The following is a 26,032-nucleotide window of genomic DNA, read 5'->3' as shown; positions in this document are numbered from 1 at the left end:
GTTCTGCCCAATCTGGCTTTTGCTGGAGAGACTGAAACAGCACGTAAGGCCTCCCGCACTAAGTAATTTAGAAAACCCGCAAACCCGTTTCCCAAAAGCCTTCACAACTGTCCTACGCAGCAGTTTGAAAGACTGACCTGGGGCACTTGTAAGACCCTTTGCAGCGATATGTGTGTGGCGAGTTGTGTCTTTCTTAATCTCATTTAAATATAAAAAACATCTAAATTAAAGGTGTAGTGAAATGACACTTTTAGACCATATCCATGGTCATCATATGGGCATACCTAACAATGGATGCCAAAAAATTTGAAAATTCTAATTTTTGTGTGTTTTTATATTAAAAGTCCATAAAAAATATTTTGTATTACTTCCTGAAAACAAAAATGTGCTGCGTGATGACGTGTCGAGGCCAACATCGATAAAAGCCAATAAAAATGAAGCTCACCAGTTTAATTCCCCATACCTCCGCATCCGTCCAGCACAGGCTGCACAGCTGCTACTGATTACAGAAATCTTCCGTTTTTATTCCCATTCAAGATAACATCCAGAGAGTGTATTACTCGGTTTCAACTTAATCATCACGCTAAAAATGTATCTGAAAACATTATAGGGTAGAAATAAGCCACATTAAGTGTAAACTGGTAAAGCTGGCAGACTATCTGATTTGTAAACAAACATCCACACGCTGTCCTGCGTAGCATAGCTACCCGTCCCTAGCTACCGTCCCATCCCCTGAAGGGATGCGACGCTCTGATTGGTTCAGAAACTTCATAGCGGTGTTTCAACTTGAGACCGTCTGAAACTTCAAAATAAAATGTCCACCATTTCCGTTTCACTACGCCTTTAAACAAATTTGTTTATTTCAGCATCATGTAGAGCAGGGGTTCTCAACGTTTTTGGCTGGGGACCCCCGGAAATGATTTGGCCATGTATCGTGACCCCCTGCCCCGCCCCCCTCCCCACCCCCAATACAAACTGACTGCAAAAATAACCTTAATACTAGAAAAAGTGCCCTTCTGGGCACAGGTCTCCACCAGGAGGATAGGACTGTGTGAGATGTTTGGCAAAATGTTTAGGAGTAATATAAACATGTTTGCCGTTGATGGCAATTGGATGACTTGAGGCATTTTGTTCCAAAAATGTGTTTTGCAAAAATGAACCTGTTGGTGGCGCTATAACAGGCCAATGTGAAAAGGGTGGGATATATTCCTCAGCCTAGTAAGAAAATGTGTGAAAGATTTCACGTAAATTGCATGCTGCGTTCATGATTTGAGGCTTTTGTTCAAAACGGGGCAATCTTGCAAACTGTGAAAGCCAATTATAGCCAATTAGGATGGAATATGAAATATCGGACAGATCCGACTTGTGCACATGACCATAGAGATACTGTGTAACGATTTGTGAGATTTTTGGACAGAATCTGGAGGAGTAATATCAAAAAATGTGTTTTACAAAAGTCGGCCTCCTGGTGGCGCTATAAAAGGCAGATGCGGAAAATGCAGGTGAAAGGTTTGTCCTTGGCCTCTAGGGAGTGTGCATGCAACGTTTCACGCAGATCGGTGCAGTTTTAGGTAAACAATGTGAAAAGCTGCCTCATGGTGGTGCTATAACAGGCCGTTCTGGAAAATGCAGGGCAGAGGTTCATCGTTGGCATCCAGGGAGTGTGTGTGCAAAGTTTGGCATCGACCGGGTTAACGGTGCCGGAGATTAGCTGGTAACGGACGGACGGAAGGACACACGGACGGACACACACACGGACGGAGTGCAAAACATACTCTCTCCCCATGCCTTCGGCCTGGTGGAGACAATTAGAGAAAATATATAATTTATGTACCGGTATACTAGGTGTACTATGTAAACACTTCATTTCCATTTTACTGCCATTCAGTTCTTTTTTTCGAAAATAATTTACGGGTTGAGAATCCCATAGAGAACTTTAGATAACTTGCCATATTTGTCATATTTTTTTGAGTGGTGCAAACCACTCCAACAACCAGCTTTGTCTGTACCCGTGTATGTGTGTACCTGTACGTGGGGCCCAAAAGAAGGTCACTGACATTACGTCAGCAACATTACCTTGCACCACTCAGTTCACACGGGTGTGACTGCCCGTGACAGTCCATTTAGGAATCTTCGGCTCATATAACATCATATCATATAACTATGCGTCGGCTTCATTTTGCGCTAGTGTCAATGCAATGCAACATATGATTTAAAAAAACAATGTTTAGGTACATTGTAGCCTGTTTTGAGAGAGGTGCTTACGTGCACTTATAGGAAACATCTGTAACATAGGGCACGCTTCACAGCAGACTGCACGTAACTTGCATGTATTATTATTGTCTTTTATTTCCATACATACTGAATTATCGTTTTCTGTCATATAACAGCTAAACCAACAACTACACTGGCGTCAGTCAGAACAGAGGCTGCTGTTCTCAGCAAACACTGGCCTGAGACTTACATCGGAGAGACTCTTATTCTGAAGTGTACGCTACCAGGAAGTGCTTCTGACTGTGCATACAGGTGGTGGAAGAATGGAGTTGTGTTTTACAGAGAAAACTCTGAATACATTTCCGGTCCTTCTGATCCCAGTGGTGAATACCAGTGCGTATGTCAACGCAAAAAAGACCAACAATTTTCCAAACGCAGCAAAACCATCACAGTGTCTTTAACAGGTAAGTACCTTGCTTGGGATACTAGTATTCTACTCTGAATAGCAGGTCTTTGCCATGTATCTCACTATCAGGGTTCCCAAACTTCCCACACATTTTTACCAATGAATTTCCAAAATTGTTTCCAGAATATTGAATCCATTTCCAGGCCTATATAACAATCATTCAGCGCAATAATGAGTCGATCTTACTCCTACTGTACGTGCAATGCCCAAATACAGGAAGTGTAGCAAAAATAAAGCATAGAATATAGAATGGTATAATTCCATTCCAAATTCCGTGGCAATTTTTTAAAGGCATATAGGATCACGCTGCCTACAACACGTTGTGAGCCTGCCCTGTAGATCTGTGCTTTCTTTCTTTAAAAAAATGTTTTAGGTTTTTCTGCCTTTATTGATAGTATCAAGTGAAGACAGACAGGAAAGAGGGAGAGAGGGAAGGGAAGGTAATATTAAAAATGTTTTTAAATCAATCAAAATTTAAACTAAATCGATAGCCAAAAACAATGCATATCCAAATATGTTTTTCAGGACCTTTGATGATAAATTGATGATAAACTTTTCCACAACAGGAAAATGTTATTTTTTTCTTTTCATTTTTTCTGATTTCAAAATATTTCCAGGAATTTCATGACCGTGGGAACTGGGAACCCTGCACTATTCAGATGTGTATCTCTGAGTTTGTCATAACCAGCCACATTTCTACTGTGTATTTATGTAGTAAATGTACATTCCAGTTAAAGGCCATTCATACTCCATTATGTCCTAATGTGAACACCAGATCAACCAAAGGCCACACTGATAGCTGAGCAGACAGTCATCCCAGCAGGGGGCAGTGTTGCACTGAACTGCTCTGTGGAGGGTTCTGGATGGAACTACGAGTACCAACATAACGACTCACTGATCATGCAGGATATCTGTTGACTACTCTGACTCTACTGGACCAATCACAGCGACAGACGCTGTTCAGAACTCTACTGGACCAATCACAGTGTCCGAGGGAGGAGTCTACAGGTGCAGAGGAGGGAGAGGAGTTCCAGTTTACTACTCTCAGTTCAGTGATGCTCTCACCTTGAACACACCTGTTGGTGAGTAATTATCTCTGCCAGGCCGACCGGTCGGAAGGCGGTCTGTGTTCATCCCCGTCCGGGTGTCCGTCTGTCTGTCTGTGAGCAGCTAGTCTTGGACACCAATGGAACTATCAGTGTCATAATTTGCTTGTACACTCCCCAGCATACCCACTCATTAATACCCACTCATCAAAATAATGAAGAGAGCGATTACATTTCAGGACCGCCTAAAATAAAGGTGGTTAATCATAGAGAAAACCTACAGGGATGCCCCCTATGTCAGCTGGTCCAGGGACTATATGCCAGGCGGTAAACCCATTGGATTTAACCAGATTATAAGAAAACACAAAGAAAGCTATACCTGACGACTGGAAAGAGACTACCAAAAAACATAGCTAAATGGAATGCTATCTATCACTAAAAAGATAATATGCATGGCTGAATACCTGAGCACGGTAAAATGACCCAAAATTTAGGAAGTGTGTATGTGTGTGTGTGTGTGTGTGTGTGTGTGTGTGTGTGTGTGTGTGTGTGTGTGTGTGTGTGTGTGTGTGTGTGTGTGTGTGTGTGTGTGTGTGTGTGTGTGTGTGTGTGTGTGTGTGTGCACATGCATGAGAACAACTACAGAGAGTGCTTTAACACCAAGCAACAGTGCAAGACTAAGAACTTTGTTTCCTATGGTGATCCAGCCTAGGAAATACCCACGGACTGGTTGTCAGAGGGTTTCGACAACTTGGGATGCTCGCCCAAAGACAAGGCATGCAAGGCTGGCAAAGTGTGTCATCTCTGCTGCCCTTTATATCATGAGGACATATCCATGAGTTTGTGAATGTAACCTTTACGGTACCTAAAATATTTGTGTTCCTGTATGCTTTCCGTGTGTGGACATACATAAATTGTTACGTTAAACTGTGTGTGTGTGTGTGTGTGTGCGTGTGTGTGTGTGTGTGTGTGTGTGTGTGTGTGTGTGTGTGTGTGTGTGTGTGTGTGTGTGTGTGTGTGTGTGTGTGTGTGTGTGTGTGTGTGTGTGTGTGTGTGTGTGTTAGAGAGAGAGGGGGAGGGGGAGTGGGAATGTCTCTCTCTCTCTCTCTCTCTCTCTCTCTCTCTCTCTCTCTCTCTCTCTCTCTCTCTCTCTCTCAAAAATAACGAGCGACCCTTGATACAATAATAATCAATGTGTTGCGTGCCCTGGCCGTGATAATAAAGTACAAATAAAAACGAGATGATCACCTTTAGACGGTAAACATATATGCCCGCCCCTATCCAACCAATCTATCAGTCTACATAAAGTGCTATCTAAGGGGGTAGTGTAAGTGCTACGGGCCATGATGGAGTCTGAAAAGGTGGGTTTTCAGACTATAGCGGAATATTGGGAGTGAGGCTGCAGTTCTGATTGTAATGGGAAGTGCATTCCATAGTTTTGGAACACCATTGCTTGATGTTCTGTGTAAAGCACATTTAATTGACTTGTTGAAATAAAATGGCTTTGCCTTTCATAGTAGCGTGCCCCCCCCTCATTGTGTTATTTAGAACAAAAGGAGTCATGCAGAACATTGGGCCACACAACTAATAGTCTTCACGCAATGTCACCCAACACAAGACATTTTGTAAGATGTGTTTATCACTCTTCTACAGTATATAGAAAAACACCAACCTGGGTGTACATGCTTTTCATTAAAAGCAAATGGCCCATTGATTGATGGCTTCACAAATATTGATGTCAATATTTATTAGGGGTGGGGGGGATTTGCAAAATGTTCTAACTGAATGTATTGATTTGATTACGTGAGTAACTTTGATGTATTAATCTGATGACATGTATTCATTATCTGATGTAATGTAATGCCATGCATTGAATATTGTGTTGTACTGTTTTGGATCAGAGCAATGAGAGCATCATAGATAGGTCAGCAGCAGAAATTATGTTTGCAATACATAATATTAGCAATGAATATTTTAGAAAGGGTCCATATTTTTGCTCGTAAGGCAAAAAAAATGTATACGAAAATGTATTAATATAAAGCCATAAGCTTCCAGTGCCAACATGTGACCATGACGTAAAAAGTGAGGATAGTATACTCTTATAAAATAATGTGGTCGGCTCTTAAAAGAGCCTTTTGTGGGTATAAAGATGGAGCAGGCAGTTTACTTCTTTTTGGGAGCGGCCTTCTTTGCTGCCTTGGGTTTGGCAACCTTCTTGGCTGGAGCTTGGACTTATATCGTGTTATGTAGACAACACTAGAATTGCATTGTATGTACCCTAACCCTATGATGACTGATTATTATCAGAGCTTTCACGTTTTGATTTAACCAAAAACTAACAGACCTTTGAATAAAACTAATACAATATCGAAAATGTATATGGAGAAACACGGTCCTCGTCCATTTTTTCAGCAGGTACTCGATCCGCTCCGGGCCGGCCATCTCCTCTGGACACACATACCACCCGACAGCGCGCTTTGAGCCGGGCGGGGAGAGCTGTTTCTCTGGAGAGAAACAGTGCAGTTTGTCATCACGGTCCAGGATGGAACCGGGCCGCTCTGTGGAGACACGTTCCACGGGCTCTGCAGGCTCTGGAAGTGGGCCTCCCTTAGAATGCGGTTGATCTGGTGGTAGGACACCAGGTCTGTGGGGTCAGCCGACTCCAAAGAGTGGGCTAGCGGACTGCAGGGTCCAGGAGCACTGTGGCCTCCAACACCGTCCACAGCACACTGACTGCTGCAGCTCCCAACCACATCGTCTGGACCGTGGATTCCACTGCTCTCGCTAGTGTTAGATGACTCGGAGTCCCAGGCATCGCGGCCTGGCTCAGGGCAGAGAGGATGAGCTCCGCTCGGCCGCTTAGCTTGGGGCACCAGTTGGCCATCCTCCTCACCAGCACCACGCTGCCGTTTTCTGCTTTCAGTCAACATACCCTCCCCAACATTTCCTCCCTTGCCTCTTCCTGACATTTTGAGTTCAGCTGTAGTTAGAGATAGAAAAGTGAGTGTTTTGAGAGCTCAGAGACTTGCTCTTTTATGTGTGTTCGGAGGACGTAAGGGAGGACAGGCAGAGCGAGCTGCGTGGGCGTTACTAACCCCGACAGGCAGAGCGAGCTGCGTGGTTGTTACTAACCCCGCCCCCCACCACTCTCTCTCTCAATTCAATTTAATTAGCTTTATTGGCATGAATGTAGTATCTACAGTATTGCCAAAGCATACAATGCAGCAAAAAATAAAATAAATAAAAATATATCAGAAAACAATATCAAACATACAAATAGAACATTAACTTACACAATACAATATGCAAATGATCAAAATGTACAGTATTATTAAAGTGTCCATGGTGTGTGTGTGTGTGTGTGTGTGTGTGTGTGTGTGTGTGTGTGTGTGTGTGTGTGTGTGTGTGTGTGTGTCAAGATAATGGTCACATTTAGTGTTGTTCTCTCTCTCACACACAAACACAAACAAAAACTCTCTCTATATTCTATATCATATTATAATATATATATTAATATGTATGTGATTAATTATCCCCACCCTTCCTAATGTTTTGTCAAATCTAGCCTCGACGAATTCATGCAAAGACTAAACTATGTTATTTCGATAGCATGTATAATATACTATATAGACTATATTGTACAGATATTCTACTGTTAGACAATAGACAGATGTTATGTTCTCATCCTTGATGACTATTTCTATGCATTTGATGAAGTTGTGAGATATAGGCACAACACATGGTAATACATGTCTAACTTGACAATTTAAATTTGATGAGGTGGACGTGTTACTGTTTTTCTCTTTAGTTGTTTTGCTATTACATTTGTAATGGCACTACTCAATTGTATTTTTGCTCGTAAGGCAAAAAAAATTTATACGAAAATGTATTAATATAAAGCCATAAGCTTCCAGTGCCAACATGTGACCATGACGTAAAAAGTGAGGATAGTATACTCTTATAAAATAATGTGGTCGGCTCTTAAAAGAGCCTTTTGTGGGTATAAAGATGGAGCAGGCAGTTTACTTCTTTTTGGGAGCGGCGTTCTTTGCTGCCTTGGGTTTGGCAACCTTCTTGGCTGGAGCTTGGACTTATATCGTGTTATGTAGACAACACTAGAATTGCATTGTATGTAGTCACAGCACTTTATAGTATAGTATACGTATAGTTTATAGTGTCATTATATAGATATTCCACTGTTACGTTCTTAGCTTACGCATTTACTACTTTCTATGTATGTGATGTATTGCCATGCTTTTTGTAAATTTAATGTAAATCGCTCGCTCTGTACATTTGCTTTGCAGCATGGCACATAATGAAGTATCTTAGCCTGGCTAAGAAGCCCGCTGCTGCGGGCTTCTTAGCCACTTTCTTGGGGCTCTTGGCGGCCTTCTTCGGGCTTTTAGCTGCTACTTTCTTGGCGGCAGGCTTCTTGGCTTTCTTGGGTGATTTCTTGGCGGCTGCGGGCTTCTTTGCTGCCACCTTCTTGGGCTTCTTAGCTGCTGCGGGTTTCTTGGCTGCAGCAGGCTTCTTTGCTTTAACTGCTTTCTTAGCAATAGGTTTCTTTACCTTCACCGCTTCTGCCTTGTTCATCTTGAAAGAGCCAGAAGCCCCGGTGCCTTTGAGCTGGACCAGGGTGCCTTTAGCGACCAGGCTCTTGACGGCGATCTTAACGCGGGACTTGTTCTTCTCAACATCGTAGCCGCCGGCAGCCAGAGCCTTCTTGACCGCAGCCAGGGACACACCGCTCCGCTCCTTGGAGGCGGACACGGCCTTGACGACCAGCTCAGCGACGCTGGGGCCGGTGTTCTTGGGTCGGGGTGGTGCCTTCTTCTTGGCGGCCTTGGCCGGTGACGGAGCTGGTGCTGGTGCGACTTCTGCCATTATTGTCTCGGATAGTAGATTGCTGTTCCTTCTCTCAAGTAAACTCTCACAGACTGATGCTGAACGCTCTGAAGGGGCTGGACTTAAACACCACATGAGAACCATGTAGAGTCAACACACAAAGGCCCTCTTCTCTCTTGTGCCACTTGTGTTTTCTCCTCGATTAAAACAAGTTATAACAAACTACTGTGTATATTATTTAATGCGACAAAGAGCTGACCAGTTAACACACATGTGCCTTTCTATCATGAATGTATATCTAAGATGAAAGCAGTGCACTCCTTTTTAGTAATAACCTCAAAACATCACCTGTCTAGAGTCAGATCAAAGTGTTGCCTTTGTCATTTTTCTTCTAAAATATTGTAAACTATGTTCTAATAACAACAATACTCACAATCAATTTAGTAGACATTCCTGGTGACGTGATACCATAAACTATGATTTTGTTATGTCATCCGTTTTGCTATAAATATAATGTTTTCTGAACGCAGTAAACACACTCCTGTTCAAGGAAAGCATGATGGTGGAGTTGATCCCAACTTCCAATGACAGAATGCCAGCTGTTGGAAAACTTGGTTAATTTTAATAACAAATAACTCACTGTGATCAGAAAACTAAGAGTGTTTAAATCTTCTATAAACTGTATGTATATTTGATTATGGAGACACTTCTCAGGTAGGCCTAGATACTTCTAGCCTGGTTAATAAACCAGACCGAATCAGCCGTTGGCAAAAAAAGAAAAGCCTGCCAGTGTTGTGTGATATTAGTCTGGCTTCATTATGTGCCATGCTGCAAAGCAAATGTACTCATTGTACTCTGCATAAAATACAAATATATATAGGCATACTTCTTCCCTAGTGCCATTTCACACATTTCCATTACAATTACAATTACAATTACAATGTATGCGTTTAGCAGACACTCTTAATCCAGAGCGATTTACATTAAATTTACAAAAAGCATGGCAATACATCACTTACATAGAAAGGGGAGGCATTGTTTCATTGTATTGAACTCAACAAGATGCTTCACACCAAAACCAGCAGTTGTTCACACTTCATCGTCCTGGAATGGGTGCGGAATGAGACTCTTCTGTACCAAGCAAGTCTAGAGTTTTTCTAAATGCTTGATAAATGCATTTTATATATGTGATGTATCCCCATGCTTTTAGTTCTTGCCTAATGTAAATCGCTCTGGATTAAATGTCTGCTAAATGTCTAAATTGTTGTAAATTGCACAGCAGAATTAGGGCGATACCCACTCATTAATACCCATAGCGATTACATTTCAGGACCGCCTAAAATAAAGGTAAAGGAACATTAACTTACACAATACAATATGCAAATGATCAAAATGTACAGTATTATTAAAGTGTCCATGGTGTGTGTGTGTGTGTGTGTGTGTGTGTGTGTGTGTGTGTGTGTGTGTGTGTGTGTGTGTGTGTGTGTGTGTGTGTGTCAAGATAATGGTCACATTTAGTGTTGTTCTCTCTCTCACACACAAACACAAACAAAAACTCTCTCTATATTCTATATCATATTATAATATATATATTAATATGTATGTGATTAATTATCCCCACCCTTCCTAATGTTTTGTCAAATCTAGCCTCGACGAATTCATGCAAAGACTAAACTATGTTATTTCGATAGCATGTATAATATACTATATAGACTATATTGTACAGATATTCTACTGTTAGACAATAGACAGATGTTATGTTCTCATCCTTGATGACTATTTCTATGCATTTGATGAAGTTGTGAGATATAGGCACAACACATGGTAATACATGTCTAACTTGACAATTTCAATTTGATGAGGTGGACGTGTTACTGTTTTTCTCTTTAGTTGTTTTGCTATTACATTTGTAATGGCACTACTCAATTGTATTTTTGCTCGTAAGGCAAAAAAAATGTATACGAAAATGTATTAATATAAAGCCATAAGCTTCCAGTGCCAACATGTGACCATGACGTAAAAAGTGAGGATAGTATACTCTTATAAAATAATGTGGTCGGCTCTTAAAAGAGCCTTTTGTGGGTATAAAGATGGAGCAGGCAGTTTACTTCTTTTTGGGAGCGGCGTTCTTTGCTGCCTTGGGTTTGGCAACCTTCTTGGCTGGAGCTTGGACTTATATCGTGTTATGTAGACAACACTAGAATTGCATTGTATGTAGTCACAGCACTTTATAGTATAGTATACGTATAGTTTATAGTGTCATTATATAGATATTCCACTGTTACGTTCTTAGCTTACGCATTTACTACTTTCTATGTATGTGATGTATTGCCATGCTTTTTGTAAATTTAATGTAAATCGCTCGCTCTGTACATTTGCTTTGCAGCATGGCACATAATGAAGTATCTTAGCCTGGCTAAGAAGCCCGCTGCTGCGGGCTTCTTAGCCACTTTCTTGGGGCTCTTGGCGGCCTTCTTCGGGCTTTTAGCTGCTACTTTCTTGGCGGCAGGCTTCTTGGCTTTCTTGGGTGATTTCTTGGCGGCTGCGGGCTTCTTTGCTGCCACCTTCTTGGGCTTCTTAGCTGCTGCGGGTTTCTTGGCTGCAGCAGGCTTCTTTGCTTTAACTGCTTTCTTAGCAATAGGTTTCTTTACCTTCACCGCTTCTGCCTTGTTCATCTTGAAAGAGCCAGAAGCCCCGGTGCCTTTGAGCTGGACCAGGGTGCCTTTAGCGACCAGGCTCTTGACGGCGATCTTAACGCGGGACTTGTTCTTCTCAACATCGTAGCCGCCGGCAGCCAGAGCCTTCTTGACCGCAGCCAGGGACACACCGCTCCGCTCCTTGGAGGCGGACACGGCCTTGACGACCAGCTCAGCGACGCTGGGGCCGGTGTTCTTGGGTCGGGGTGGTGCCTTCTTCTTGGCGGCCTTGGCCGGTGACGGAGCTGGTGCTGGTGCGACTTCTGCCATTATTGTCTCGGATAGTAGATTGCTGTTCCTTCTCTCAAGTAAACTCTCACAGACTGATGCTGAACGCTCTGAAGGGGCTGGACTTAAACACCACATGAGAACCATGTAGAGTCAACACACAAAGGCCCTCTTCTCTCTTGTGCCACTTGTGTTTTCTCCTCGATTAAAACAAGTTATAACAAACTACTGTGTATATTATTTAATGCGACAAAGAGCTGACCAGTTAACACACATGTGCCTTTCTATCATGAATGTATATCTAAGATGAAAGCAGTGCACTCCTTTTTAGTAATAACCTCAAAACATCACCTGTCTAGAGTCAGATCAAAGTGTTGCCTTTGTCATTTTTCTTCTAAAATATTGTAAACTATGTTCTAATAACAACAATACTCACAATCAATTTAGTAGACATTCCTGGTGACGTGATACCATAAACTATGATTTTGTTATGTCATCCGTTTTGCTATAAATATAATGTTTTCTGAACGCAGTAAACACACTCCTGTTCAAGGAAAGCATGATGGTGGAGTTGATCCCAACTTCCAATGACAGAATGCCAGCTGTTGGAAAACTTGGTTAATTTTAATAACAAATAACTCACTGTGATCAGAAAACTAAGAGTGTTTAAATCTTCTATAAACTGTATGTATATTTGATTATGGAGACACTTCTCAGGTAGGCCTAGATACTTCTAGCCTGGTTAATAAACCAGACCGAATCAGCCGTTGGCAAAAAAAGAAAAGCCTGCCAGTGTTGTGTGATATTAGTCTGGCTTCATTATGTGCCATGCTGCAAAGCAAATGTACTCATTGTACTCTGCATAAAATACAAATATATATAGGCATACTTCTTCCCTAGTGCCATTTCACACATTTCCATTACAATTACAATTACAATGTATGCGTTTAGCAGACACTCTTAATCCAGAGCGATTTACATTAAATTTACAAAAAGCATGGCAATACATCACTTACATAGAAAGGGGAGGCATTGTTTCATTGTATTGAACTCAACAAGATGCTTCACACCAAAACCAGCAGTTGTTCACACTTCATCGTCCTGGAATGGGTGCGGAATGAGACTCTTCTGTACCAAGCAAGTCTAGAGTTTTTCTAAATGCTTGATAAATGCATTTTATATATGTGATGTATCCCCATGCTTTTAGTTCTTGCCTAATGTAAATCGCTCTGGATTAAATGTCTGCTAAATGTCTAAATTGTTGTAAATTGCACAGCAGAATTAGGGCGATACCCACTCATTAATACCCATAGCGATTACATTTCAGGACCGCCTAAAATAAAGGTAAAGGAACATTAACTTACACAATACAATATGCAAATGATCAAAATGTACAGTATTATTAAAGTGTCCATGGTGTGTGTGTGTGTGTGTGTGTGTGTGTGTGTGTGTGTGTGTGTGTGTGTGTGTGTGTGTGTGTGTGTGTGTGTGTGTGTGTGTGTGTGTGTGTGTCAAGATAATGGTCACATTTAGTGTTGTTCTCTCTCTCACACACAAACACAAACAAAAACTCTCTCTATATTCTATATCATATTATAATATATATATTAATATGTATGTGATTAATTATCCCCACCCTTCCTAATGTTTTGTCAAATCTAGCCTCGACGAATTCATGCAAAGACTAAACTATGTTATTTCGATAGCATGTATAATATACTATATAGACTATATTGTACAGATATTCTACTGTTAGACAATAGACAGATGTTATGTTCTCATCCTTGATGACTATTTCTATGCATTTGATGAAGTTGTGAGATATAGGCACAACACATGGTAATACATGTCTAACTTGACAATTTAAATTTGATGAGGTGGACGTGTTACTGTTTTTCTCTTTAGTTGTTTTGCTATTACATTTGTAATGGCACTACTCAATTGTATTTTTGCTCGTAAGGCAAAAAAAATGTATACGAAAATGTATTAATATAAAGCCATAAGCTTCCAGTGCCAACATGTGACCATGACGTAAAAAGTGAGGATAGTATACTCTTATAAAATAATGTGGTCGGCTCTTAAAAGAGCCTTTTGTGGGTATAAAGATGGAGCAGGCAGTTTACTTCTTTTTGGGAGCGGCGTTCTTTGCTGCCTTGGGTTTGGCAACCTTCTTGGCTGGAGCTTGGACTTATATCGTGTTATGTAGACAACACTAGAATTGCATTGTATGTAGTCACAGCACTTTATAGTATAGTATACGTATAGTTTATAGTGTCATTATATAGATATTCCACTGTTACGTTCTTAGCTTACGCATTTACTACTTTCTATGTATGTGATGTATTGCCATGCTTTTTGTAAATTTAATGTAAATCGCTCGCTCTGTACATTTGCTTTGCAGCATGGCACATAATGAAGTATCTTAGCCTGGCTAAGAAGCCCGCTGCTGCGGGCTTCTTAGCCACTTTCTTGGGGCTCTTGGCGGCCTTCTTCGGGCTTTTAGCTGCTACTTTCTTGGCGGCAGGCTTCTTGGCTTTCTTGGGTGATTTCTTGGCGGCTGCGGGCTTCTTTGCTGCCACCTTCTTGGGCTTCTTAGCTGCTGCGGGTTTCTTGGCTGCAGCAGGCTTCTTTGCTTTAACTGCTTTCTTAGCAATAGGTTTCTTTACCTTCACCGCTTCTGCCTTGTTCATCTTGAAAGAGCCAGAAGCCCCGGTGCCTTTGAGCTGGACCAGGGTGCCTTTAGCGACCAGGCTCTTGACGGCGATCTTAACGCGGGACTTGTTCTTCTCAACATCGTAGCCGCCGGCAGCCAGAGCCTTCTTGACCGCAGCCAGGGACACACCGCTCCGCTCCTTGGAGGCGGACACGGCCTTGACGACCAGCTCAGCGACGCTGGGGCCGGTGTTCTTGGGTCGGGGTGGTGCCTTCTTCTTGGCGGCCTTGGCCGGTGACGGAGCTGGTGCTGGTGCGACTTCTGCCATTATTGTCTCGGATAGTAGATTGCTGTTCCTTCTCTCAAGTAAACTCTCACAGACTGATGCTGAACGCTCTGAAGGGGCTGGACTTAAACACCACATGAGAACCATGTAGAGTCAACACACAAAGGCCCTCTTCTCTCTTGTGCCACTTGTGTTTTCTCCTCGATTAAAACAAGTTATAACAAACTACTGTGTATATTATTTAATGCGACAAAGAGCTGACCAGTTAACACACATGTGCCTTTCTATCATGAATGTATATCTAAGATGAAAGCAGTGCACTCCTTTTTAGTAATAACCTCAAAACATCACCTGTCTAGAGTCAGATCAAAGTGTTGCCTTTGTCATTTTTCTTCTAAAATATTGTAAACTATGTTCTAATAACAACAATACTCACAATCAATTTAGTAGACATTCCTGGTGACGTGATACCATAAACTATGATTTTGTTATGTCATCCGTTTTGCTATAAATATAATGTTTTCTGAACGCAGTAAACACACTCCTGTTCAAGGAAAGCATGATGGTGGAGTTGATCCCAACTTCCAATGACAGAATGCCAGCTGTTGGAAAACTTGGTTAATTTTAATAACAAATAACTCACTGTGATCAGAAAACTAAGAGTGTTTAAATCTTCTATAAACTGTATGTATATTTGATTATGGAGACACTTCTCAGGTAGGCCTAGATACTTCTAGCCTGGTTAATAAACCAGACCGAATCAGCCGTTGGCAAAAAAAGAAAAGCCTGCCAGTGTTGTGTGATATTAGTCTGGCTTCATTATGTGCCATGCTGCAAAGCAAATGTACTCATTGTACTCTGCATAAAATACAAATATATATAGGCATACTTCTTCCCTAGTGCCATTTCACACATTTCCATTACAATTACAATTACAATGTATGCGTTTAGCAGACACTCTTAATCCAGAGCGATTTACATTAAATTTACAAAAAGCATGGCAATACATCACTTACATAGAAAGGGGAGGCATTGTTTCATTGTATTGAACTCAACAAGATGCTTCACACCAAAACCAGCAGTTGTTCACACTTCATCGTCCTGGAATGGGTGCGGAATGAGACTCTTCTGTACCAAGCAAGTCTAGAGTTTTTCTAAATGCTTGATAAATGCATTTTATATATGTGATGTATCCCCATGCTTTTAGTTCTTGCCTAATGTAAATCGCTCTGGATTAAATGTCTGCTAAATGTCTAAATTGTTGTAAATTGCACAGCAGAATTAGGGCGATACCCACTCATTAATACCCATAGCGATTACATTTCAGGACCGCCTAAAATAAAGGTAAAGGAACATTAACTTACACAATACAATATGCAAATGATCAAAATGTACAGTATTATTAAAGTGTCCATGGTGTGTGTGTGTGTGTGTGTGTGTGTGTGTGTGTGTGTGTGTGTGTGTGTGTGTGTGTGTGTGTGTGTGTGTGTGTGTGTGTGTGTGTGTGTCAAGATAATGGTCACATTTAGTGTTGTTCTCTCTCTCACACACAAACACAAACAAAAACTCTCTCTATATTCTATATCATATTATAATATATATATTAATATGTATGTGATTAATTATCCCCACCCTTCCTAATGTTTTGTCAAATCTAGCCTCGACGAATTCATGCAAAGACTAAACTATGTTATTTCGATAGCATGTATAATATACTATATAGACTATATTGTACAGATATTCTACTGTTAGACAATAGACAGATGTTATGTTCTCATCCTTGATGACTATTTCTATGCATTTGATGAAGTTGTGAGATATAGGCACAACACATGGTAATACATGTCTAACTTGACAATTTAAATTTGATGAGGTGGACGTGTTACTGTTTTTCTCTTTAGTTGTTTTGCTATTACATTTGTAATGGCACTACTCAATTGTATTTTTGCTCGTAAGGCAAAAAAAATGTATACGAAAATGTATTAATATAAAGCCATAAGCTTCCAGTGCCAACATGTGACCATGACGTAAAAAGTGAGGATAGTATACTCTTATAAAATAATGTGGTCGGCTCTTAAAAGAGCCTTTTGTGGGTATAAAGATGGAGCAGGCAGTTTACTTCTTTTTGGGAGCGGCGTTCTTTGCTGCCTTGGGTTTGGCAACCTTCTTGGCTGGAGCTTGGACTTATATCGTGTTATGTAGACAACACTAGAATTGCATTGTATGTAGTCACAGCACTTTATAGTATAGTATACGTATAGTTTATAGTGTCATTATATAGATATTCCACTGTTACGTTCTTAGCTTACGCATTTACTACTTTCTATGTATGTGATGTATTGCCATGCTTTTTGTAAATTTAATGTAAATCGCTCGCTCTGTACATTTGCTTTGCAGCATGGCACATAATGAAGTATCTTAGCCTGGCTAAGAAGCCCGCTGCTGCGGGCTTCTTAGCCACTTTCTTGGGGCTCTTGGCGGCCTTCTTCGGGCTTTTAGCTGCTACTTTCTTGGCGGCAGGCTTCTTGGCTTTCTTGGGTGATTTCTTGGCGGCTGCGGGCTTCTTTGCTGCCACCTTCTTGGGCTTCTTAGCTGCTGCGGGTTTCTTGGCTGCAGCAGGCTTCTTTGCTTTAACTGCTTTCTTAGCAATAGGTTTCTTTACCTTCACCGCTTCTGCCTTGTTCATCTTGAAAGAGCCAGAAGCCCCGGTGCCTTTGAGCTGGACCAGGGTGCCTTTAGCGACCAGGCTCTTGACGGCGATCTTAACGCGGGACTTGTTCTTCTCAACATCGTAGCCGCCGGCAGCCAGAGCCTTCTTGACCGCAGCCAGGGACACACCGCTCCGCTCCTTGGAGGCGGACACGGCCTTGACGACCAGCTCAGCGACGCTGGGGCCGGTGTTCTTGGGTCGGGGTGGTGCCTTCTTCTTGGCGGCCTTGGCCGGTGACGGAGCTGGTGCTGGTGCGACTTCTGCCATTATTGTCTCGGATAGTAGATTGCTGTTCCTTCTCTCAAGTAAACTCTCACAGACTGATGCTGAACGCTCTGAAGGGGCTGGACTTAAACACCACATGAGAACCATGTAGAGTCAACACACAAAGGCCCTCTTCTCTCTTGTGCCACTTGTGTTTTCTCCTCGATTAAAACAAGTTATAACAAACTACTGTGTATATTATTTAATGCGACAAAGAGCTGACCAGTTAACACACATGTGCCTTTCTATCATGAATGTATATCTAAGATGAAAGCAGTGCACTCCTTTTTAGTAATAACCTCAAAACATCACCTGTCTAGAGTCAGATCAAAGTGTTGCCTTTGTCATTTTTCTTCTAAAATATTGTAAACTATGTTCTAATAACAACAATACTCACAATCAATTTAGTAGACATTCCTGGTGACGTGATACCATAAACTATGATTTTGTTATGTCATCCGTTTTGCTATAAATATAATGTTTTCTGAACGCAGTAAACACACTCCTGTTCAAGGAAAGCATGATGGTGGAGTTGATCCCAACTTCCAATGACAGAATGCCAGCTGTTGGAAAACTTGGTTAATTTTAATAACAAATAACTCACTGTGATCAGAAAACTAAGAGTGTTTAAATCTTCTATAAACTGTATGTATATTTGATTATGGAGACACTTCTCAGGTAGGCCTAGATACTTCTAGCCTGGTTAATAAACCAGACCGAATCAGCCGTTGGCAAAAAAAGAAAAGCCTGCCAGTGTTGTGTGATATTAGTCTGGCTTCATTATGTGCCATGCTGCAAAGCAAATGTACTCATTGTACTCTGCATAAAATACAAATATATATAGGCATACTTCTTCCCTAGTGCCATTTCACACATTTCCATTACAATTACAATTACAATGTATGCGTTTAGCAGACACTCTTAATCCAGAGCGATTTACATTAAATTTACAAAAAGCATGGCAATACATCACTTACATAGAAAGGGGAGGCATTGTTTCATTGTATTGAACTCAACAAGATGCTTCACACCAAAACCAGCAGTTGTTCACACTTCATCGTCCTGGAATGGGTGCGGAATGAGACTCTTCTGTACCAAGCAAGTCTAGAGTTTTTCTAAATGCTTGATAAATGCATTTTATATATGTGATGTATCCCCATGCTTTTAGTTCTTGCCTAATGTAAATCGCTCTGGATTAAATGTCTGCTAAATGTCTAAATTGTTGTAAATTGCACAGCAGAATTAGGGCGATACCCACTCATTAATACCCATAGCGATAACATTTCAGGACCGCCTAAAATAAAGGTAAAGGAACATTAACTTACACAATACAATATGCAAATGATCAAAATGTACAGTATTATTAAAGTGTCCATGGTGTGTGTGTGTGTGTGTGTGTGTGTGTGTGTGTGTGTGTGTGTGTGTGTGTGTGTGTGTGTGTGTGTGTGTGTGTGTGTGTGTGTGTGTGTGTGTCAAGATAATGGTCACATTTAGTGTTGTTCTCTCTCTCACACACAAACACAAACAAAAACTCTCTCTATATTCTATATCATATTATAATATATATATTAATATGTATGTGATTAATTATCCCCACCCTTCCTAATGTTTTGTCAAATCTAGCCTCGACGAATTCATGCAAAGACTAAACTATGTTATTTCGATAGCATGTATAATATACTATATAGACTATATTGTACAGATATTCTACTGTTAGACAATAGACAGATGTTATGTTCTCATCCTTGATGACTATTTCTATGCATTTGATGAAGTTGTGAGATATAGGCACAACACATGGTAATACATGTCTAACTTGACAATTTAAATTTGATGAGGTGGACGTGTTACTGTTTTTCTCTTTAGTTGTTTTGCTATTACATTTGTAATGGCACTACTCAATTGTATTTTTGCTCGTAAGGCAAAAAAAATGTATACGAAAATGTATTAATATAAAGCCATAAGCTTCCAGTGCCAACATGTGACCATGACGTAAAAAGTGAGGATAGTATACTCTTATAAAATAATGTGGTCGGCTCTTAAAAGAGCCTTTTGTGGGTATAAAGATGGAGCAGGCAGTTTACTTCTTTTTGGGAGCGGCGTTCTTTGCTGCCTTGGGTTTGGCAACCTTCTTGGCTGGAGCTTGGACTTATATCGTGTTATGTAGACAACACTAGAATTGCATTGTATGTAGTCACAGCACTTTATAGTATAGTATACGTATAGTTTATAGTGTCATTATATAGATATTCCACTGTTACGTTCTTAGCTTACGCATTTACTACTTTCTATGTATGTGATGTATTGCCATGCTTTTTGTAAATTTAATGTAAATCGCTCGCTCTGTACATTTGCTTTGCAGCATGGCACATAATGAAGTATCTTAGCCTGGCTAAGAAGCCCGCTGCTGCGGGCTTCTTAGCCACTTTCTTGGGGCTCTTGGCGGCCTTCTTCGGGCTTTTAGCTGCTACTTTCTTGGCGGCAGGCTTCTTGGCTTTCTTGGGTGATTTCTTGGCGGCTGCGGGCTTCTTTGCTGCCACCTTCTTGGGCTTCTTAGCTGCTGCGGGTTTCTTGGCTGCAGCAGGCTTCTTTGCTTTAACTGCTTTCTTAGCAATAGGTTTCTTTACCTTCACCGCTTCTGCCTTGTTCATCTTGAAAGAGCCAGAAGCCCCGGTGCCTTTGAGCTGGACCAGGGTGCCTTTAGCGACCAGGCTCTTGACGGCGATCTTAACGCGGGACTTGTTCTTCTCAACATCGTAGCCGCCGGCAGCCAGAGCCTTCTTGACCGCAGCCAGGGACACACCGCTCCGCTCCTTGGAGGCGGACACGGCCTTGACGACCAGCTCAGCGACGCTGGGGCCGGTGTTCTTGGGTCGGGGTGGTGCCTTCTTCTTGGCGGCCTTGGCCGGTGACGGAGCTGGTGCTGGTGCGACTTCTGCCATTATTGTCTCGGATAGTAGATTGCTGTTCCTTCTCTCAAGTAAACTCTCACAGACTGATGCTGAACGCTCTGAAGGGGCTGGACTTAAACACCACATGAGAACCATGTAGAGTCAACACACAAAGGCCCTCTTCTCTCTTGTGCCACTTGTGTTTTCTCCTCGATTAAAACAAGTTATAACAAACTACTGTGTATATTATTTAATGCGACAAAGAGCTGACCAGTTAACACACATGTGCTTTTCTATCATGAATGTATATCTAAGATGAAAGCAGTGCACTCCTTTTTAGTAATAACCTCAAAACATCACCTGTCTAGAGTCAGATCAAAGTGTTGCCTTTGTCATTTTTCTTCTAAAATATTGTAAACTATGTTCTAATAACAACAATACTCACAATCAATTTAGTAGACATTCCTGGTGACGTGATACCATAAACTATGATTTTGTTATGTCATCCGTTTTGCTATAAATATAATGTTTTCTGAACGCAGTAAACACACTCCTGTTCAAGGAAAGCATGATGGTGGAGTTGATCCCAACTTCCAATGACAGAATGCCAGCTGTTGGAAAACTTGGTTAATTTTAATAACAAATAACTCACTGTGATCAGAAAACTAAGAGTGTTTAAATCTTCTATAAACTGTATGTATATTTGATTATGGAGACACTTCTCAGGTAGGCCTAGATACTTCTAGCCTGGTTAATAAACCAGACCGAATCAGCCGTTGGCAAAAAAAAGAAAAGCCTGCCAGTGTTGTGTGATATTAGTCTGGCTTCATTATGTGCCATGCTGCAAAGCAAATGTACTCATTGTACTCTGCATAAAATACAAATATATATAGGCATACTTCTTCCCTAGTGCCATTTCACACATTTCCATTACAATTACAATTACAATGTATGCGTTTAGCAGACACTCTTAATCCAGAGCGATTTACATTAAATTTACAAAAAGCATGGCAATACATCACTTACATAGAAAGGGGAGGCATTGTTTCATTGTATTGAACTCAACAAGATGCTTCACACCAAAACCAGCAGTTGTTCACACTTCATCGTCCTGGAATGGGTGCGGAATGAGACTCTTCTGTACCAAGCAAGTCTAGAGTTTTTCTAAATGCTTGATAAATGCATTTTATATATGTGATGTATCCCCATGCTTTTAGTTCTTGCCTAATGTAAATCGCTCTGGATTAAATGTCTGCTAAATGTCTAAATTGTTGTAAATTGCACAGCAGAATTAGGGCGATACCCACTCATTAATACCCATAGCGATTACATTTCAGGACCGCCTAAAATAAAGGTGGTTAATCATAGAGAAAACCTACAGGGATGCCCCCTATGTCAGCTGGTCCAGGGACTATATGCCAGGCGGTAAACCCATTGGATTTAACCAGATTATAAGAAAACAAAAAGAAAGCTATACCTGACGACTGGAAAGAGACTACCAAAAAACATAGCTAAATGGAATGCTATCTATCACCAAAAAGATAATATACATGGCTGAATACCTGAGCACGGTAAAATGACCCAAAATGTAGGAAGTGTGTGTGTGTGTGTGTGTGTGTGTGTGTGTGTGTGTGTGTGTGTGTGTGTGTGTGTGTGTGTGTGTGTGTGTGTGTGTGTGTGTGTGTGTGTGTGTGTGTGTGTGTGCGCACATGCATGAGAACAACTACAGAGAGTGCTTTAACACCAAGCAACAGTGCAAGACTAAGAACTTTGTTTCCTATGGTGATCCAGCCTAGGAAATACCTATTACCCACGGACTGGTTGTCAGAGGGTTTCGACAACTTGGGATGCTCGCCCAAAGACAAGGCATGCAAGGCTGGCAAAGTGTGTCATCTCTGCTGCCCTTTATATCATGAGGACATATCCATGAGTTTGTGAATGTAACCTTTACGGCACCTAAAATATTTGTGTTCCTGTATGCTTTCCGTGTGTGGACATACATAAATTGTTACGTTAAACTGTGTGTGCGTGTGTGTGTGCGTGCGTGTGTGTGTGTGTGTGTGTGTGTGTGTGTGTGTGTGTGTGTGTGTGTGTGTGTGTGTGTGTGTGTGTGTGTGTGTGTGTGTGTGTGTGTGTGTGTGTGTGTGTGTGTTAGAGAGAGAAGGGGAGTGGGAATGTCTCTCTCTCTCTCTCTCTCTCTCTCTCTCAAAAATAACGAGCGACCCGATACAATAATAATCAATGTGTTGCGTGCCCTGGCCGTGATAATAAAGTACAAATAAAAACGAGATGATCACCTTTAGACGGTAAACATATATGCCCGCCCCTATCCAACCAATCTATAAGTCTACATAAAGTGCTATCTAAGGGGGTAGTGTAAGTGCTACGGGCCATGATGGAGTCTGAAAAGGTGGGTTTTCAGACTATAGCGGAATATTGGGAGTTCTGATTGTAATGGGAAGTGCATTCCATAGTTTTGGAACACCATTGCTTGATGTTCTGTGTAAAGCACATTTAATTGACTTGTTGAAATAAAATGGCGTTGCCTTTCATAGTAGCGTGCCCCCCCTCATAGTGTTATTTAGAACAAAAGGAGTCATAAGGCAAAACAAATGTATACGAAAATGTATTAATATAAAGCCATAAGCTTCCAGTGCCAACATGTGACCATGACGTAAAAAGTGAGGATAGTATACTCTTATAAAATAATGTGGTAGGCTCTTAAAAGAGCCTTTTGTGGGTATAAAGATGGAGCAGGCAGTTTACTTCTTTTTGGGAGCGGCCTTCTTTGCTGCCTTGGGTTTGGCAACCTTCTAAAACTAATTCAATATCGAAAATGTATATGGAGAAACACGGTCCTCGTCCATTTTTTTCAGCAGGTAATCGATCCGCTCCGGGCCGGGCATCTCCTCTGGACACACATACCACCCGACGGCGCGCTTTGAGCCGGGCGGGGAGAGCTGTTTCTCTGGAGAGAAACAGTGCAGTTTGTCATCACGGTCCAGGATGGAACCGGGCCGCTCTGTGGAGACACGTTCCACGGGGAGACGCGGGCAGAGAGGAGACTCCACGACCACCACACCGGTCAGGCCGGTCATCTCCCGCACCAGGCGCTGGAAGAGCAGCTTGCGGATAAGCAGGATCTCCCTCAGAGCCACTGTACCTGGACGGTAACGGTGAGGTTTCTTCACTCCACCGGTTGCCGGCGCGCTCTTACGAGCTGCCTTGGTGGCGAGCTGTTTCCTGGGCGCTTTGCCGCCGGTGGACATACGAGCGGTCTGCTTCTTAGTTCTTGCCATTGTATCTTGTCTTGTTCTCTTCCAAAGAAGTTGAGAATAGAATGCTTATTGCAGCCGCAAACTTCTGCTTTTATTTGCGCTTCTGAGACGCCGTTGTTCTCTGATTGGTCAGTGGTGAGTCCAGGCGATACCCACTCATTAATACCCACTCATCAACATAATGAAGAGAGCGATTACATTTCAGGACCGCCTAAAATAAAGGTAAAGGAACATTAACTTACACAATACAATATGCAAATGATCAAAATGTACAGTATTATTAAAGTGTCCATGGTGTGTGTGTGTGTGTGTGTGTGTGTGTGTGTGTGTGTGTGTGTGTGTGTGTGTGTGTGTGTGTGTGTGTGTGTGTGTGTGTGTGTGTGTGTGTGTGTGTCAAGATAATGGTCACATTTAGTGTTGTTCTCTCTCTCACACACAAACACAAACAAAAACTCTCTCTATATTCTATATCATATTATAATATATATATTAATATGTATGTGATTAATTATCCCCACCCTTCCTAATGTTTTGTCAAATCTAGCCTCGACGAATTCATGCAAAGACTAAACTATGTTATTTCGATAGCATGTATAATATACTATATAGACTATATTGTACAGATATTCTACTGTTAGACAATAGACAGATGTTATGTTCTCATCCTTGATGACTATTTCTATGCATTTGATGAAGTTGTGAGATATAGGCACAACACATGGTAATACATGTCTAACTTGACAATTTAAATTTGATGAGGTGGACGTGTTACTGTTTTTCTCTTTAGTTGTTTTGCTATTACATTTGTAATGGCACTACTCAATTGTATTTTTGCTCGTAAGGCAAAAAAAATGTATACGAAAATGTATTAATATAAAGCCATAAGCTTCCAGTGCCAACATGTGACCATGACGTAAAAAGTGAGGATAGTATACTCTTATAAAATAATGTGGTCGGCTCTTAAAAGAGCCTTTTGTGGGTATAAAGATGGAGCAGGCAGTTTACTTCTTTTTGGGAGCGGCGTTCTTTGCTGCCTTGGGTTTGGCAACCTTCTTGGCTGGAGCTTGGACTTATATCGTGTTATGTAGACAACACTAGAATTGCATTGTATGTAGTCACAGCACTTTATAGTATAGTATACGTATAGTTTATAGTGTCATTATATAGATATTCCACTGTTACGTTCTTAGCTTACGCATTTACTACTTTCTATGTATGTGATGTATTGCCATGCTTTTTGTAAATTTAATGTAAATCGCTCGCTCTGTACATTTGCTTTGCAGCATGGCACATAATGAAGTATCTTAGCCTGGCTAAGAAGCCCGCTGCTGCGGGCTTCTTAGCCACTTTCTTGGGGCTCTTGGCGGCCTTCTTCGGGCTTTTAGCTGCTACTTTCTTGGCGGCAGGCTTCTTGGCTTTCTTGGGTGATTTCTTGGCGGCTGCGGGCTTCTTTGCTGCCACCTTCTTGGGCTTCTTAGCTGCTGCGGGTTTCTTGGCTGCAGCAGGCTTCTTTGCTTTAACTGCTTTCTTAGCAATAGGTTTCTTTACCTTCACCGCTTCTGCCTTGTTCATCTTGAAAGAGCCAGAAGCCCCGGTGCCTTTGAGCTGGACCAGGGTGCCTTTAGCGACCAGGCTCTTGACGGCGATCTTAACGCGGGACTTGTTCTTCTCAACATCGTAGCCGCCGGCAGCCAGAGCCTTCTTGACCGCAGCCAGGGACACACCGCTCCGCTCCTTGGAGGCGGACACGGCCTTGACGACCAGCTCAGCGACGCTGGGGCCGGTGTTCTTGGGTCGGGGTGGTGCCTTCTTCTTGGCGGCCTTGGCCGGTGACGGAGCTGGTGCTGGTGCGACTTCTGCCATTATTGTCTCGGATAGTAGATTGCTGTTCCTTCTCTCAAGTAAACTCTCACAGACTGATGCTGAACGCTCTGAAGGGGCTGGACTTAAACACCACATGAGAACCATGTAGAGTCAACACACAAAGGCCCTCTTCTCTCTTGTGCCACTTGTGTTTTCTCCTCGATTAAAACAAGTTATAACAAACTACTGTGTATATTATTTAATGCGACAAAGAGCTGACCAGTTAACACACATGTGCCTTTCTATCATGAATGTATATCTAAGATGAAAGCAGTGCACTCCTTTTTAGTAATAACCTCAAAACATCACCTGTCTAGAGTCAGATCAAAGTGTTGCCTTTGTCATTTTTCTTCTAAAATATTGTAAACTATGTTCTAATAACAACAATACTCACAATCAATTTAGTAGACATTCCTGGTGACGTGATACCATAAACTATGATTTTGTTATGTCATCCGTTTTGCTATAAATATAATGTTTTCTGAACGCAGTAAACACACTCCTGTTCAAGGAAAGCATGATGGTGGAGTTGATCCCAACTTCCAATGACAGAATGCCAGCTGTTGGAAAACTTGGTTAATTTTAATAACAA

At 41.6% G+C, this 26,032-nt stretch overlaps 6 protein-coding genes across 6 annotated transcripts in view; all 6 read right to left on the bottom strand.

The window, feature by feature from the left end:
* LOC306943153 (neuron navigator 1-like) overlaps positions 1 to 3,814 on the bottom strand; it is a gene marked incomplete at its 5' end in the record, with an annotated part of 28,548 nt that extends 24,734 nt beyond the window's left edge. Inside the window, one exon of the mRNA XM_079529354.1 lies at positions 3,746 to 3,814. Within this exon, the coding sequence (XP_079385480.1) occupies positions 3,746 to 3,814 (69 nt within the window). The remainder of the gene's footprint in view (positions 1 to 3,745) is intronic.
* A 2,075-nt stretch (positions 3,815 to 5,889) lies between these two features.
* Positions 5,890 to 11,537, bottom strand: LOC306916074 (histone H1-like; the record flags this gene model as incomplete). Its single annotated transcript, XM_079493802.1, has 2 exons — positions 5,890 to 5,957; positions 10,997 to 11,537. 2 exons carry the CDS (start codon positions 11,535 to 11,537, stop codon positions 5,890 to 5,892), a joined length of 609 nt encoding a protein of 202 aa, XP_079349928.1.
* Positions 11,538 to 13,614: 2,077 nt separating this feature from the next.
* On the bottom strand, positions 13,615 to 14,476 carry LOC306916090 (histone H1-like; the record flags this gene model as incomplete). The annotated part of the gene is made up of 2 exons (XM_079493825.1): positions 13,615 to 13,682; positions 13,936 to 14,476. 2 exons carry the CDS (start codon positions 14,474 to 14,476, stop codon positions 13,615 to 13,617), a joined length of 609 nt encoding a protein of 202 aa, XP_079349951.1.
* Positions 14,477 to 16,549: 2,073 nt separating this feature from the next.
* LOC306916065 (histone H1-like) lies at positions 16,550 to 17,411 on the bottom strand (the record flags this gene model as incomplete). Its single annotated transcript, XM_079493772.1, has 2 exons — positions 16,550 to 16,617; positions 16,871 to 17,411. 2 exons carry the CDS (start codon positions 17,409 to 17,411, stop codon positions 16,550 to 16,552), a joined length of 609 nt encoding a protein of 202 aa, XP_079349898.1.
* Positions 17,412 to 19,488: 2,077 nt separating this feature from the next.
* LOC306916068 (histone H1-like) lies at positions 19,489 to 20,350 on the bottom strand (the record flags this gene model as incomplete). The annotated part of the gene is made up of 2 exons (XM_079493793.1): positions 19,489 to 19,556; positions 19,810 to 20,350. 2 exons carry the CDS (start codon positions 20,348 to 20,350, stop codon positions 19,489 to 19,491), a joined length of 609 nt encoding a protein of 202 aa, XP_079349919.1.
* Positions 20,351 to 24,309: 3,959 nt separating this feature from the next.
* LOC306943142 (uncharacterized protein) overlaps positions 24,310 to 26,032 on the bottom strand; it is a gene marked incomplete at both ends in the record, with an annotated part of 30,397 nt that continues 28,674 nt past the window's right edge. Inside the window, 2 exons of the mRNA XM_079529344.1 lie at positions 24,310 to 24,313; positions 24,848 to 25,440. Coding sequence (XP_079385470.1) covers positions 24,310 to 24,313; positions 24,848 to 25,440 — 597 coding nt within the window. The remainder of the gene's footprint in view (positions 24,314 to 24,847; positions 25,441 to 26,032) is intronic.

The sequence above is a fragment of the Electrona antarctica genome, assembly GCF_951216825.1.
Source record: "Electrona antarctica genome assembly, chromosome: 2".
Classification (NCBI taxonomy): domain Eukaryota; kingdom Metazoa; phylum Chordata; class Actinopteri; order Myctophiformes; family Myctophidae; genus Electrona; species Electrona antarctica.
Note: the sequence above shows the minus strand (reverse complement) of the source record. Positions and strands in the feature narration are given on the sequence as shown.